Source organism: Primulina eburnea, chromosome 18 (assembly GCF_022965805.1).
Source record: "Primulina eburnea isolate SZY01 chromosome 18, ASM2296580v1, whole genome shotgun sequence".
In the NCBI taxonomy this organism is placed as follows: Eukaryota; Viridiplantae; Streptophyta; class Magnoliopsida; order Lamiales; family Gesneriaceae; genus Primulina; species Primulina eburnea.
This window is the reverse complement of record NC_133118.1, coordinates 30,352,850-30,368,828: the sequence shown is the minus strand read 5'-3', so window position 1 is coordinate 30,368,828 and position 15,979 is coordinate 30,352,850. Positions and strand designations below refer to the sequence as shown.

The 15,979-nt window shown below is 33.1% G+C and overlaps 2 protein-coding genes across 4 annotated transcripts; one reads left to right on the top strand and one right to left on the bottom strand.

Moving 5' to 3' along the window:
- Positions 1-298: 298 nt before the first annotated feature.
- On the top strand, positions 299-3,810 carry LOC140819783 (psbP-like protein 1, chloroplastic). Of its 3 annotated transcripts, none has more exons than XM_073179988.1 (9): positions 299-455; positions 1,669-1,743; positions 1,834-1,930; positions 2,080-2,163; positions 2,272-2,354; positions 2,497-2,619; positions 2,808-2,879; positions 3,471-3,567; positions 3,666-3,810. In XM_073179988.1, the coding sequence occupies exons 2-9, from the start codon at positions 1,681-1,683 to the stop codon at positions 3,767-3,769; spliced, it is 723 nt and encodes a 240-aa protein (XP_073036089.1). In that variant the 5' UTR covers positions 299-455; positions 1,669-1,680; the 3' UTR covers positions 3,770-3,810. The 3 variants fall into 3 exon arrangements, with proteins under 3 accessions (XP_073036089.1, XP_073036091.1, XP_073036090.1); XM_073179990.1 differs by having other exon boundaries at positions 308-455; positions 1,679-1,743; XM_073179989.1 differs by having other exon boundaries at positions 346-489.
- Positions 3,811-12,910: 9,100 nt separating this feature from the next.
- LOC140819886 (cytochrome P450 78A5) lies at positions 12,911-15,452 on the bottom strand. The gene is made up of 2 exons (XM_073180139.1): positions 14,352-15,452; positions 12,911-13,789 (listed from the first exon to the last, which is right to left on the bottom strand). Exons 1-2 carry the CDS (start codon positions 15,333-15,335, stop codon positions 13,184-13,186), a joined length of 1,590 nt encoding a protein of 529 aa, XP_073036240.1. The 5' UTR covers positions 15,336-15,452; the 3' UTR covers positions 12,911-13,183.
- Positions 15,453-15,979: the final 527 nt, after the last annotated feature.

The window sequence follows — 15,979 nt, the reverse complement described above, 5'->3', positions numbered from 1 at the left end:
GACATTTTATCTTCTAAAATATTATTTATCAAGGGCCCATGATATTATCATGAGCGTTTTAAAAAAGTACCAAACATGAGATAAGGAGGATTATGTATCAATCTATCTCTTTATCTCATGTACCAAACTATGCTTTAGTATAAAAAATAATATTTTTTCATGAATGACCTCAATAAGAAACATGTTTCACAAAATACGACTCATGAAACCGTCTCAAACAAGTTTTTGTCAATATAAATTTTATTTTATATTGATTTATTAATTGGAAAAGTTTTGGGGGAGTTTGTTGTCTTTTCACAACTGCAGTGTAGGATAATTTGTGGGTGGTACACCTCGTGCGTAGATTAGATATATGGATAGAGCAACACCCAACGGCTCTCCTCCACCTTGACACGCGGCACACATTCTTGCTGCGCCGGAAAACCCTCAACCTCGGAGGGCAATTCAGCTGAAAGGTCAATTCTTGAACAAAACCCACGATTTGTATCAGTGAGATTTATGATATATGATATGGCTGCTTCCATCTTGCGTTCTTTGTCAAAGAATGTATTACAGTTGAAACATTTTGGATTTGTGTATGTGTTGGAATTATGTTTGTTCTCCAGTTCTTGCGTAGATTCAATCATGCATTACGTTATCTGGGCTTGATTGTTTCTACAGTGCTCGTATACTATTGTGTGAAAGTGGTTATGATTCTTGTTCCGTTTGTTTTGATTGAAAAACATGAATCGTTGTTAATCTATCTGGCTGAATTCAGTTAATTGCATTTATATCTATGTGATGCCCATTTGGTCATATGTTTACATTTATTCTATATTGGTCCCAACTTCCAAATGGAAAAAGATTTCGAATTTTAGGCTAACCTTTTGGTTTCTTCAATATATGTGCTTGAAGGGAGAGCTTGAGCTCAATTTGGTCAACTTCATTGATCTAATTTGACAACTGTCTACCGATGGTTGAGTTTCTCATTCACGCTTGCGGAAATAATCTGTGTACATTCACATGCTTCAGAATTTAATCAAGCATTTAGTCAATTCTGGTAGAAATTTTGATTATAGAAGTTAAAAACAGTTTTTGTATGAAATTTGTGACACTAGATCGATCGATGGGTCGACCATCGACAAACTTGAGCTTCAAATCCTGTTTATTTCTAAGGTAGTTTTGTGAACTCCAAGCTTGCTGATATATCCGGTTCACTAATTGTAGTTTTTCAGGTTCACTGGAAGGAAAAATGCTTATTTAAATACGGCTGCTTGGTTCAGTGTGATTTCTCATGATATGATGAAAATTCTTTTCTTGCTTTTGTTATTTTCAAATAAATATTAATTACTCAACTGAGATATGGAAATGATCTGTGTTTCCGAATTGCTTAACTGTATTCTTACTCCCGCAGAATCTTTAGAAAAGGAACATATACATTCGATTCATTTCATGATCGATATATTAGTTTTTTTTAATTAATTGACTTTTAAATGAGAACTAACGTATATATACTCTCCTACCAGCAGGGGATAATAATGTCTAGCAATGTTAAAATTCAGTCTATTCTTTGATGAAATTTTTAAGAACTGTAAACTTAAGCAAGTTAACATGGGATAAACTATGAAAAAACAATATGTTAATATCTGAAAGAGTTTGATGGTTTGATCTAACTGTTTTGTTTCATAGTTTGAAGCAGTTATGGTGTCATTCCATGCGTCACCATCAATCCATCATACGTGGTTGCTAAATCCATCAGCACAGGTTTAATTCCCCTCCCCCCCTTCTTAATCTTTGGAACAGCAATTATATGTACTCTCTTCTTACATTTATGAATTCAAATTTTTGCATCAGCTAGGTTTATATAGGCATGGACTATTTCGAAGAAATATATCCTTCATTGTGAGGTCAGAGCATGGGTCTTCATCTTCAACTTCTCCTTGCAAAGAAGGTATATTTCATACTCTAAGATGGTATATTCTTGTCTAATACATGCATTGATGATTATGTACAATGTAACTTGTTTTTTTATTTTCTTATCGAACTTTTAGCTTGTCAGATTTAGACAAAATAAAATATTCATTTTCATGTTTGTGGCAGATAGATCTGGACGGCGCCAACTGCTTGCCTTGGGGGTAACAATTGCACCATGGTTTTTGTTGTCCCCTCAGACTTCGATGACATGTACGCCATTTAGTTGGGATTTGTCTCCAATGTCATTACTTCTTTGTAGATTTGATTCCTGGATATCAGTGGTTGATATGCTAATAGTGTGTTTTTGATGTCACTCAGTTGCTGCAGAAGCGAAGAAGGGATTTATACCGGTGACAGATAAGAAAGATGGATACACTTTTCTGTATCCCTTCGGCTGGCAGGTACGTCTCTTACCCTTTCATTAATTGATTGTATTTTCATTTTGATCATACTCAATTCATTTTGCACTGCATTGTTTCGTATAGATCACATTGTGTGCATTCTTTTCTCTCAATATTGGTATAATCTTTGTGGTTGGACCAGGAGGTTATTGTTCAAGGTGAAGACAAGGTCTTCAAAGATGTTATTGAACCTTTGGAAAGTGTCAGTGTGAATGTGATACCCTCTGGCAAAGAAAATATTCGTGAATTTGGGCCTCCGCAGCAGGTAATAAAATTTCAAACACTGAGTAGGATATATATATTTTTAGTGGTAACACCGTGTAAATTATCTTACATGTTCATTTTTACTTTCTTCTTTATAATCATGGCCTGAATTTCTTTGTCATATATGGAGCATTTGCTTCAATTTAGTCTTGTGGTCTTTTGGTTCATTTTTTTTTTTTTTTGCTCTAGGTTGCTGAAACTTTGATAAAAAAGGTTTTGACTTCTCCTTCTCAAAAACCAAAGTTGATTGAGGCATCCGAGGTAAGATTTTCCTATAGTCTCTTCGAACCATGTTTTTTGACCTCATCAGGATTCACTGGATTACATGACGATTTCCCATGACTTCTCCTTCTACATAGTTGCTTTGAAGTATATATAATTCTACTTATGTCTGGGTTTTGACATCAATCTCAGAGATTTAGTAAACCCAAGTGTTTTGATAGTCTGATAGGTGTAATGAGCAAAACATAATGCCTAGTCCTGTTTGGGTTCAAATGGCCACCATTCTATTTTCTACTTCCATACGCCAAGGCGCCACAAAACAGGGTTTTCATGCAAGGTTTATTATTGTTCTCTTGAAGGCTTGCCAGCATTCTATAGTTCAAAGTTGCAATGTTTCACATAAACTCCCAACTTATACGATATTTTAAACAAGAAAACTCGTTTCCCTTCAACTCTGATACCATATCTAATCTGCACCCATTTCTTAGATAATTCTGATTTTTTGGTCCTAGCTTGAGAATTGAGACCTCTTGCCATTTTCGTATGGTGGAGCCAGCCACTACCGGTTCTCTGTTTACTTGTCTATATTTGACATATTTAATGGTTGAATTTTATTTGGTAATTCCGCAGCACGAGGTGGATGGGAAGACATACTACACAATTGAATTCATAGCTCAAGCTCCAAATTACACTAGACATGCTCTTAGTGCAGTATGTATTGGAAATGGTATATGAATGAAGTATTTGTCTTTTTTGGATTGGATGTCTTAGATTGAGGTTTGGATTCATGGACTCTTATTTTTCTCGGCAACGTGTTACACGCAGGGAAGTTCTACACGTTGACAACAGGCGCGAACGAGAGGAGATGGGAGAAGATGAAGGATAGGCTGAAAACCGTCGTCGAATCCTTCCAAATTTTCAATGTGTAATAGTGAATCTTTTTTGTTGATGGTCATTTTGATGGTTAGAACGCTTGGTTTACACATTATCCAATTCTCCAGTATTGGTGAAGATAAGAAAGAGCATACTTCTTTTCGGAAAACATCAAAATTGCAGGTCATCTAACATTTACACGATTCCTTTCCCCCTCATTTTTTATTATTAAAAAATACATGCGCGCACACTCATTTTTATTTGACAAGCTTTTGTTGACGTAAAAAATATTTATTTGTTCATTTTTTGTGATTGTGATAGAGGAACATGTAATCGTTTTCCTCCGTTGTGCATGTAGTAAACCATTGGCTTTAACACAATATCATGCAAACCATATCACCAAATAAACCACACTCTGCATAGTCTCTTGCTCAAGAAAATGTTTGTAAGGCAATCAAGTTCATGATTGTTTGGATTCAAACTTATATATTTCACTAAATTGGATAGCCCTCGAGTTAAAAAAAATATTTTTTTGTTTCATTGATAGTGAAATTTACTTTAATTGTTAATATGTTTCAATTTTATTATTTATATTTATATTATGGTATATGCACGTATCATTTCATTGTCTTCCTTTCCACACACACACACACACACACACACACACACACACACACACACACACATAGTCTGATAGGGCTGTTTAGGTTGCATTTTATGGTTTCTTTGGGAGGTGGCAGTGGCAATAGAGTTTGTTTGGATCTGTTTTCAATTGTTGTTGTCGTCGTTCGTTTTTCATAGGGTATATTCTTATATTTGACAAGCTTTCGTTGGCTTAAAAAAATATTTGTTTGTTTATTTTTTGCGATTGTGATAGAGGAAACTGTAATCGTTGTCTTCCGTTGTGCTTGGAGTAAACCGTTGGCTTTATCATAATATCTTGCAAACAACGTCACCTAGTAAACCACATTCTACAATAGTCTTGCTCAAGAAAATATTTGTATGGCAATCAAGTTCATGACTTTTTTGGCTACAAACTTATATATTTCACTAACTAGGATGACCCTCGAGTCCAAAAAAACAATAATATTTTTTTTCCAATTGACAGTGAAATCTACTTTAATTGTTAATATGTTTTTACTTCGATGTTTCAATTAGAGTTAGTATTTACTTTAAAATCAATATATGACATGAATCACTATAATAAATATAAATTATAATGATTCGTCCTTTATTTAGGCTTACCTTAATCAGCCTCATTCTATGCACCGATGAATGTCAGAACTTTTTTCTAATTAGACCCACCGAATCATGATAAGAGCGTTTAGAATCAATTTCATGATTCCATAGGTATCATTGATATTGTCTACGAGAACCAATCGATTATGATTAGTGTACAATACAGTCCTTTCATTTCATATATCCTGATCAAATCTGCAACCATTAGTTCATCGAAGGTTGCATACGAACTTTAATAACGATATGATATGTTTATGAGAATAGATAGTGGTGTCGAATGTGATATGAGGGAACCTTTTTACCCTAATGCACATCTCACAGTCTGGCCATGGATTTCATGTACTATTAGCTCATTAGATTATTAGGATATCACGTTTGTAGGCGAGTAGTGAATTCCTGACTACGACGTACTTACTCATATATGTGTCGCAATTGTACCCAACCTCACCACTTGATGATCTTCACGGAGTGGTTAAACAAGTACAATCCTAGTATGTAGAGTTTTAGCGTTTTCCGAGTTGTAAAGACTAATTGTGTACAAACATAATCATAGACTTATCCACTCGATGAATAACAATCACTTGGAAAGTTCGAGGAATAGTAGTTCAGTGAACTCATCATATGAGCATCAATCTGCATATTTGGACATTTCCATATCCATACCAATAAAACATGATACACAACATCACATATTCTATTCTCTAACTTGAGCGGCCCTTGTCCTTCTTTCGGATGGCCCAATTGATTAGGAACTTATTTTAGAATATAGAGTAATTTAAATATGTGCTTGATGATTGTCGTCACATGTACAACCTCATATTTATTTACTATAATATATTCAAAATCTTTATCTAGTTTGAATGAATATGAATATAAACTATGTACCAATATACATAAAATATAAATTATATTAAAATAAAGATTATTTATTTATTCGAGTCAATAAAATTTACAGCCAATCGTGCTTGCAAGACATCTACTATAACAATTGCATCATTCATATTCTTGTTTTTTAAAAATTTCCTTGCATAATTTATCCCTCCCATCAACTAGTTCTTCTCACCAATCCATTGACATTTTTTGGGGAAAAAATATTAAATTTCCCCATACAAAATTATATTTTGACCACTATTTCACGCATGCAGTACTTATCAATAATTGGTTAGTTACTATCGATCATATAATTTTCGAGACAACGACAACGTCCTTCTTAATTAATCCCAAAATTCTATATTATCGCTATGTATGATATTTAAATATATCCAGTTTACACTCTGCTAACTTCGTTTTTTTTTTAAAAAAAATTGATACATTAAATCTCAAACTTTGATTTTGGCGAATTAGCTTTTAATTCCAGATACAGAGCTAGATTTGTCTCAATTATTTGTCTCTTTCCTTCCTTTTTCCGCCGTTAAGGCTAGGGGTGCAAACGAACCGAATCGAGCCGAATAATAGTAAAAAAGTCAGGCTCGAATTCGACTCGAAATAGGTATATTCGAGTTCGAGCTCGATTCGAAGTTCGATAATTTCAAATATTTGGGCTCGAGCTCGGCTCGAAATGAAGTTCGAGTTCGAGTTCGGCTCGAAATATTCGAATATATTCGTGAACTATTCGAATTATTGCTCGGATATTAAGGTTTGAAAGCTCGAAATGCTCGAAATATTCGAAATGTATATATATATATATATATATATATATATATATATATAATTATATTATATTAATAAAATATTAAGGCTCGCGAACTATTCGCGAGCTATCGAACAAAATAATTTGGGCTCGAGTTCGGCTTGAAAAAAAGTTCGAACGTGTTCGAGTTCGGCTCAAATTCGATAAGTTCGAATACGAATCAAATATTTATCGAGCCGGCTCGAAAAACTCGCGAACATGTTCGGTTTGTTTGCAGTCTAGTTAAGGCGGATTTCCTATTACACTCGTAGCATCTAAAGGATGAGAATTGAAATTCTTGTTCAATGGAGGCACCTTAGGATGGCGAGTAGGTCTCATGTGAGACCGTCTCACGGATCACAATCTGTGAGACGGGTCAACCCTACCCATATTCACAATAAAAAGTAATACTCTTAGCATAAAAAGTAATACTTTTTCATGGATTATCCAAATAAAGATCCGTCTCACAAAATACGACCCGTGAGACCGTCTCACACAAGTTTTTGCCTAGGATGGCATAGCTCATATTCTTTCTTTTTTGATTACCTTCCTCAACCAATTGTGTCGAACTTTTCATTTTTGGAGAATTTCATTTTAATTAAGGATTGTTACGGCTATATCAGAAAATGTAAATTCTCGTCCTTTTGGTGTCATGTCACCAATTAATGGGATCACACTAATATTTTTCGATATTATATCGATGCTTCGATAAAATAACACAAAAAAATCTAAGATTGGACACGTTAATAGACAAAAAAAATTTAAATTTCAAGAAAATTAAATCATGAATCACCAGCAATGATAGCATAACAATTTACTTTATTGATGATCTTTATTTAAATTATTGGCAGAATATTTTGGCTTTAATTATGGGATAGCACTATTCAATTATAAGCCTCTTCAAGAAAAAGTTCAACAATGATGAGTTTAGAGCCGCCTTCTCCATAATCACTATAGTGATGGTCATCTTCACGTTATAATTTTAATATTATCCCAACAAATATAATATATTCCCATGATTTCAATAAATAGATTATTTCTTGTACTTTTTATTGATTTTTTTTATTAAAAAAAAATTAGTTGTTTTTATTAATTTGAGAGCACTATCTTTATTCTATTCCATGATTGGTTATAATGTTCGAGTTTGAGCTCGAAAATTCGATCGTATCATTGGATGTTTTGATGATCCTATTGATTAAAATAGTTTGATTTAATTTAACTGATATTCAATAGTTATTTTAGTTGGGAGAGGAGTTTGTTACAATTGAATCTCGAACCAGAGATTTTATCGGGACCTTGATACTGAATATACTAAAAAGATATTTGGATAAACTTATTTAAAACAGCTCTTACGTCTTATAAGTTGTTTTAAGAGCTTATAAACTGTAAGGTCTTATTTTAAAAATAATTTATTAAAGTGTTTGGATGAATTCATTTCAGACAAGTTAAGTTTTTAATGTGTTTGGTATTATAAGATTTTTTTATTGTCGAAATTTTCAAAAATGATATAATACTATGAGTTAATGTAAGTAATTATAAATTAGTTTTATAATTTAAATATTTAAAAAAATAAATATATCTTGTATTTATATTTAGAAAAATTATATTCTTTAGAGAAAAATATATTTAATATTATTTTTAATATGCATAAATAAAATATTGACTAAAAAATTGTAGTTAATAATTTATTCAATAAAATATTAAAACTTTTGTTTTTATATCCTAATAAAAAGATATAACAAAACCATATTTTAAATTTTATTTTATAAAAACAACCTGATAAAGTGGGGATTTAAGAAATGGTGATAAAATGGGGTTTAAGAATATATATATAAGGATATTTTGGAGAACTGAATAAAAAATAAAATATTTTTTTTAATAAAAGAGGTGTATTCTTTAAATATTTTATAAGCTGTCAAACATCATATTTTGACAACGTATAAGTTGTTTGTAATTATTTTTTTATCAAACAAATTATGAGAGCTTATAAACTCTGATAAACATCTTCTAAGTCATCGATATATTTAACGGGTTACTAAGGTAATTTTTTCGCGATTGATAATCTATGGAAAAAAAATGTTTTTGAAATGGTTAAAATCTCATAACAGTTCATAGTTGTTGCAAGTAAATATGCAAGGAATAATTGCACACATAACCCTAATAATTGTGTCATGATTAGCAGGGATGGAGAGGGACAGGTTTGAGGTTAAGAGGGCAAAAATCCAATATGTACTTAATATGATTATTTTTTAAAAAAATGATTATTTTAAGTAAATATATATTTATATCTAAAATATAATCGATTTATATATATTTACATGCTGTATATATAAAAGAATAAAATTTCTACTCTTTGGGTGTAAGTTAAATTTAATCTAACTGTTTAAATCTCCGATTATTCGAAACACGATAACTTGCGCTGATCTAAAATCGAGTCGGATTGGATCCGATATTGAAAACTTTCCCAAAACCTCTTCTTCATCAATCAAATCCTAATTAGAGGGCTTAGATCATTGCTCGGATCAATAAATTTCAGCTTATAAGTTGTTTAAGAAATAAAATTTATATTCTTATTAATTTCTGATTTTTTTAAAGATAGTGTCAATTTCTCTCTATTTCCTATCAAAAAAAAAAAAAAAAATCCAAATACCCACTGTTTTTTAGATTTAGATCTTCTGTTGTGATAAAGATATTGTACATTTCTTATACAAAAAGATCAGATGATCATTTTTGTATACCTTACACAGTTTCACATCAGTTTGAAAAGTCATCAGATGAAACAATTTGATCAACGGATCATTTCGTTTAGAAAGTACACAACATCAGGTTTTCAGCTACAGTAGATGATCCAAATACCTATATTTTGAGATATAGTTTAGCTCGTATTTAATTTATGAACGAGGCCTTGTTGTTTCGCCTGAAACAACTCTGATAATATCCGCAGAGACAATTATTACACTCTAATATAAAAAAGACGTCAACTCTGATAATATCTGCAGAGACAATTATTACACTCTAACATAAAAAAGACGTCGATCGACCTTTAAAAAAAATCCCAAATATTTATTGTTTGTAAAAAAAAAAAAAAAAGGTCCCTATTTCAACTCAATCTTGACCGAATCGTATCCTCATTGTGTGGAAGTAAATAGGTGAAGCTGTAGAAGATAAAAGTAATAATAATTGATGATAAAAAGTCCAAAAACTTTGATATTGTGGTGCACGTGGAGGAATAATCTCTATTTCATCTTACATTCTTTTTTGTAAAATCATACCTCACCATATGCAATGGAATGTAGACCAAGATCCGCATTATTTCTTATATTATATTAAATAAAAATATTAATTATAGATCTTATTCGGATATTTATTATTATTATATAAATGTTAAATATTACAAGTTGAATTTTTTTGAGCACAAAGAACTCGAGAATGTTTCTGCCCTTCTTAATGATTCTAATAAACTACTACTACAAACTTTCTTATGTCATAGATTCATACCACTAGTAGCAAGAGGTGGCGGCGTGGACGATGACCGGAAAACTTGAACGATCGAACACTCGGCTCCGTTCGACAAAATAAGAAGGATTAAGTTTGATTCATTTAGGTCATGATAATGTTAAATGTTAACTTCGTGTCGAATTAGAGACCTATTTAGGAGCAAAGTAAAAATTTTGTGTGAGACGGTCTCACATGTCGTATTTTGTGATACATGTCTCTTATTTGGTCATCCATGAAAACGTATAACTTGTTATGTTAATAGTATTATTTTTTATTGTGAATATCAATAGGGTTGACCCGTCTCATATATAAATATTTGTGAGACCGTATCACAAAAGACATACTCCTTGAGTAAATATCTTATCTGAATTGTGTTTATGATTTTTTTATTTTTTATTTTTTTGGGAAAAAAAACTCATAAATCACTAAAATATATATGAGATATGTAGGGATAAATTTAGGGCAAAATGACACATAAATCATAATTTACTCAATTGCTACAAATCCAACAAATTGGTGGAAGCAAGAGCACACCAAGTTGATGTTAAAATATAAATATAAGCGTAAAAGCTATTAAATTGAATATTTATGACTGCGTTGAAAGAAGCGTTCCGGGTGATAATCTAAATTAGTCTCAGCATGAAACTAAAGTAAACTTTGGTTTAAATTCCGTGTCGTTTTACCAAAAGATGTAATTAGGATAATAATACAACTACAATTAATGTTTAAACCGTACATCAGTGCAAGTGCGAGTTGATTGTTTTCCTGATAAAGACAATTTTTTATGACATTGACTCTGATATTAATTGTAAGATCGAGTGATTGATGTTTTGTCATAAGTTATAGCTGCTGGTAACGTTACAACTAAAAACTATTAAACCGCACAACACACGATAAAACTATATTTTCTATTGTAAGAATGTTTATAGACTTCTTCACTATTCTAACATATTTGACAGTCCAAACGTAATAGATCGATCGTTCTATACAATATAGACAATTAATACGCCGGTATACACATAAGATGTATAGGCTAGCTATTATAGAACGATCGGGTCATAGGGTAGCTTTCCAAAAAGGGAGGCAATGCAAGTTGCAAATGATTTTTTATTTTTTAATCAAACAAGTTGCATTAATGATTTTGATTTTACCGAAATAAAATTGAAAACAATGAAAATTAAGAAAATAGGTAATATTAGGAGGCAAAAACTTGTGTGAGACGGTCTCACGGATCGTATTTTTTGAGATTGATTTCTTATTTGGGTCATCCATGAAAAAATATTACTTTTTATGCTAAGAGTATTAATTTTTATTGTGAATTTCGATAAAGTTGATCCGTCTCATAGATAAAGATTCGTGACACTATCTCACAAAAAACCTACTTAAATTTGGATATTCAAATCTTAAAGGCATATATCTTTGTTTCTTTACAGATGTGAAAAAAGGATGGAAGCTTTTTATGGTACAACTTTAAAAATATTTTATTCTATTGGGAAGGATTTAGATCCCCACATCACAATAGCTCCATTACATTATTGGACTCGGTTCTTATTCTTCAATCATATGATCATTAGATACATACTTTTTCGGACGAGCGACGAGTCTGTCATACAGAGTTTGTTCAGCTAGTTCGATTTATTTTGTTAGTATGATTTTGCAAACTGTTGTGTAGTCTAATAGTTTATCTCAGTGCGTACCGAAATGTAACAGCTACGTACGGCTTCTATCGTAATCAATAATCATCAACTTATCCATATAAATAAAACAAATGAAATAGAATAATAATTAGAATATAAGATATTCGATTAATTATCCAATTGGGAATAATGTTGGTTAATTTCACTTAGCTTTCTTGCATGAGAGTGGCGCACTGTGCATGAAATAATAAATATTGCTTGAAGTGGAAGAGTGTGGAGAAGAATCTATTAGGTCGTTAAACTAATTAAACTACTCATACAACAAATATCAACTTAATATATATGGCAAAAACTTGTGTGAGACTGTCTCACGAGTCGTATTTTGTAAGACGGATATCTTATTTGGGTCATCCATGAAAAAATATTATTTTTTATTATAAATATATATTACTTTTTATTATGAATATCGGTAAGGTTGACACGTCTCACAGATAAAGATTCGTGAGACCGTCTCACAAGAGACATACTCAATATGTATATATAGATTTGTGTGTGCAAGTCAAATATTTGGGAAAAATTATATTTTCGGTCATTTAACGATGACATGATATCGAACACATCAATATTTTTTAGTATTATATAATTATTTTTTGACATTATATCAATACTTCCGATGAAAAAAAACTAAATTGAAAAAAAAAAATATGCAAGTAGTGTACTAACATCGTAAATTGAAGTGATTATCATTACTCTATTTTAAAAAAAAACAATTAAAATAAAATGCACTTCTGCTTTTTTCACATCACTTTCTATGGTAAGTTTAGTGTATATTGCTGAAACGCATTAACATGCTTTTATAGCAACCAAAAAACATTAGCAACTGTTAGAACATATTTATCCTCGTACTTTATAACCGATTGTGTAAAAAAAATAACACCAAATTAACTCGATATATGTGTGCGAGCGCAAGTGGGAAATTTTGTTAAAATCATGCAGCGATAGCGTAAATTCGATTTTGACTTCCTAACTAGTATATAAAGATCTTGACTTTATACAATAAATTGATTTATTTTGCATATTTAGTTCGATTTTTGGGCTGACGGATATCGAAAATTGCTGAATGACATTGATTTTAGGATTTTTCTTGAAATTGAAATCTTTGATCATGTTTTCTTTGAAATTCTCAACCAAAGCTAGGTACACAAACTTTCCTACAAAGCCAAATACAACAAATCAACATAGCCTAATTAGTTTTGGTTTTCAAGCTTAATTACGCCAACATCCTTAATTTTTTTCGTAATCTATATATTTCATTTTTTTAAGCTAAAGATTTCAGTGCTTATGAACAAAGTTAATTAATCTAAATCATGGGATTTTAGACCAAACTAAACACCGACACACTTGGACACATGCAACACCAGTTTTCTTCAAGAAATCCTAGGAAAAGCTTTGCAAATCAATGGCGTCTTCATTTCCATGGACAATTTCAAGCATTCCGACAAGTCGACGCCATGTTTATCCGAATGCATCCAGCGGAACTGATGCAGCAACTGAGCCAGCCAGAGTTGAACCGTAGCGAGTCCTAACGTTTTACCGGGGCACACCCTTCTCCCGGCGCCAAACGGTGCCAACCTGAGATCACATCCCATGATGGAGACATCCTCTTCGAGAAACCTCTCAGGCCGGAATTTCTCGGGCTCGGGCCATATCTCCCCGTCGTGCGTTATGGCCCACATGTTCACCATCGCGGTCGTGCCAGCCGGGATGAAGTGAGGGCCTACATAAGTGTCGTGGATGGAGAGACGGGCCCAGGAGAGTAACGGGCCTGGCGGGTGCATCCGTAGTGTCTCCTTAACAATGGCTTGGGTGTAAGGGAGATTTGGGAGATCAGAATCAGTCACTGCCTTGTTGGTTCCGATCACCTTGTCGATTTCGGCCTGAGCCTTGGCTTGGATCTCTGGATGAAGAATCATTCTTGCAAGAATCCATTCTAAAAGAATGGCAACTGTATCTGTCCCTCTGAAGATCATTTCCTGAGGCAACCAAACACACATAAATAAATAAATATTCCTTCATTCAAAGAAAACAAAAAAGAATTTAGTTCCAGATAAAAGATGGATTCATATGATACAGAAATGAATATATAAAGGAAGAGATATTTTGATTATTGGAAATATCAATGTTGCCATCATCTACAAGGGGACTAAAATTATTCAGATTCTTATGTAAAAAAAAGAAAAGAAAAGAATTCGCGGTGAACCAACATTACCAGTAAAAGTTGTATGTTATTTTCAATGAAAAATATTTACAGTATTGAGCTAAGAAGATGCCTGAAAAATATACCATAAAAGGACTAAAATATAATATCTTGTAGATGAGCATGTATGTTTTGTAGCATCTAACACAGAAAACAAATCAGGCAAATACAAATTTATAGAAAGGTGAAAATGATGTCCATCATGCAAAGCCTGTGGCACTGATGCCACATAAAAACAAAAGATCACCAAAATTAATGCTGTAGGTACTTCATGCAACATGAACATGTTCTTGGAAAAAAATTAAAACAAAAACATATTTTGTTAGGAATTAAATTACCCAAAGAACAGCAATCATTTCTGAATCAGTGAGCTTGTTCTCTTTCTCTAGATCAAGCAAAACATCAACAAAATCATGGGATTTTTCCTCAGAAAGCTGTGATATTCTTCCATTTTTACCAACCCTTTTTAGCCTGTGTTCCTTTATGATATTTCCAACAAAAATATTTACCCTACAAACCAATTCTTGGCTCCTCCTTCTAACTCCCTGCAAATCCAGCCGCCCAAGAAGTGGAAAATGATCACTCCAGTTGAACACACCAAGCAGTTCATATCCTTCTTTTACCAATCCTTTTAGCTCCGTCCCGTCTCCGTTTTCGCCATTGAAATCATACATCTTACCAAATACACTTATCATCACATTGTTTAATGAACCAGAGTGCAGCACATTCTTCAGTTGAATCTCTCCATTCCTCTCCATCTGCAGCTTCATTTCCTCCACCATTCGAAGCCCGATTCCCTCCCGGAGCTCCCCCAAGCACGATATCCTCCTCGGACAGAACAAATGGGTGCCGGAGATTCTCCTCAAGTTCCTCCAGTACTCTCCATACGGGGCGAACCCCATGGCCTTGTGAAACAGAAGCTCGTACGCGGATTCCTTCACGGGCCGGTCCGCGAAGGCCGAGCTGTTCAAGATCTCTTTAGCAGACTCAGGGCTGCTCGAAACAATGAAACGCGTGAACCCAACAGAGAAACACATCAGATACGAAGCTTTCAAGGCCTGAGACACCTTGCACAGGATCCTGTGCGCTAAGGAATTCGTAAAGACCAGAGCGAAACCAAGAACAGGCAGGCCAGAAGGGCCAGGAAGTTCCGTCTTCAGCCGCGTTTGGGTCTTCAAAAGAGCCCATGCAAGCCCGCCTGGTGTCAACCAGAAGGCGAATATTGCACAAAACAGAAGGAAACAGAATAAAATCTCGACATTCAGCGCCGTTGAAGAGTATCCGGCGGATGGAATGAAGAGGAAACCGTAGTCTGAAGACATCTGAATCGTTGGATGGCGGTGTTTCAACGATTCTTCGGGTCTCTAGTATAATGTAATAAGAAGAGGTTGGTTTTGTTCGAGAGAGAGAAGGGGCCGTGGGAGTAATGAGACGAAAGAGTGTGACAGAACGGTTAAATAGAGAAGGTTAGACCAAATTCGATTAAAATAATATTAATATTAATATAAAATATAAATTTTTATAGGATAATTTTTTCTTTTTACCATGTTTATGTTGTGGGACATCGTAATATTGTAAATTACGGAAAGTAACTGGGTTAGTTTCATGTTTGAGTGTGATATATTATTGTAAATATTTGGTACACTTTTTTTTGTTATTAGAGTAAGTATCTTGTGAGATGGTCTCACGAAACTTTATCTGTGAGATTAGCATAAAAAGTAATACTTTTTCATTGATGACTCAAATAAAATATGTCTCACAAAATACGATCCGTGAGACTGTCTCACACAAATTTTTACCTTGTTATTAATATGTAACGACTAGTGGATCGTGGCACAAGCGCCTTGTTGTCGAAAAAAACAATAATGAATAAACTAGTTACTAAAAAATAATAGTGAAAGTCATACATTTTCTACATTTTATGGGTGGAGAGGAAATAAGATGAAAAAATATACTAAGAAAATGA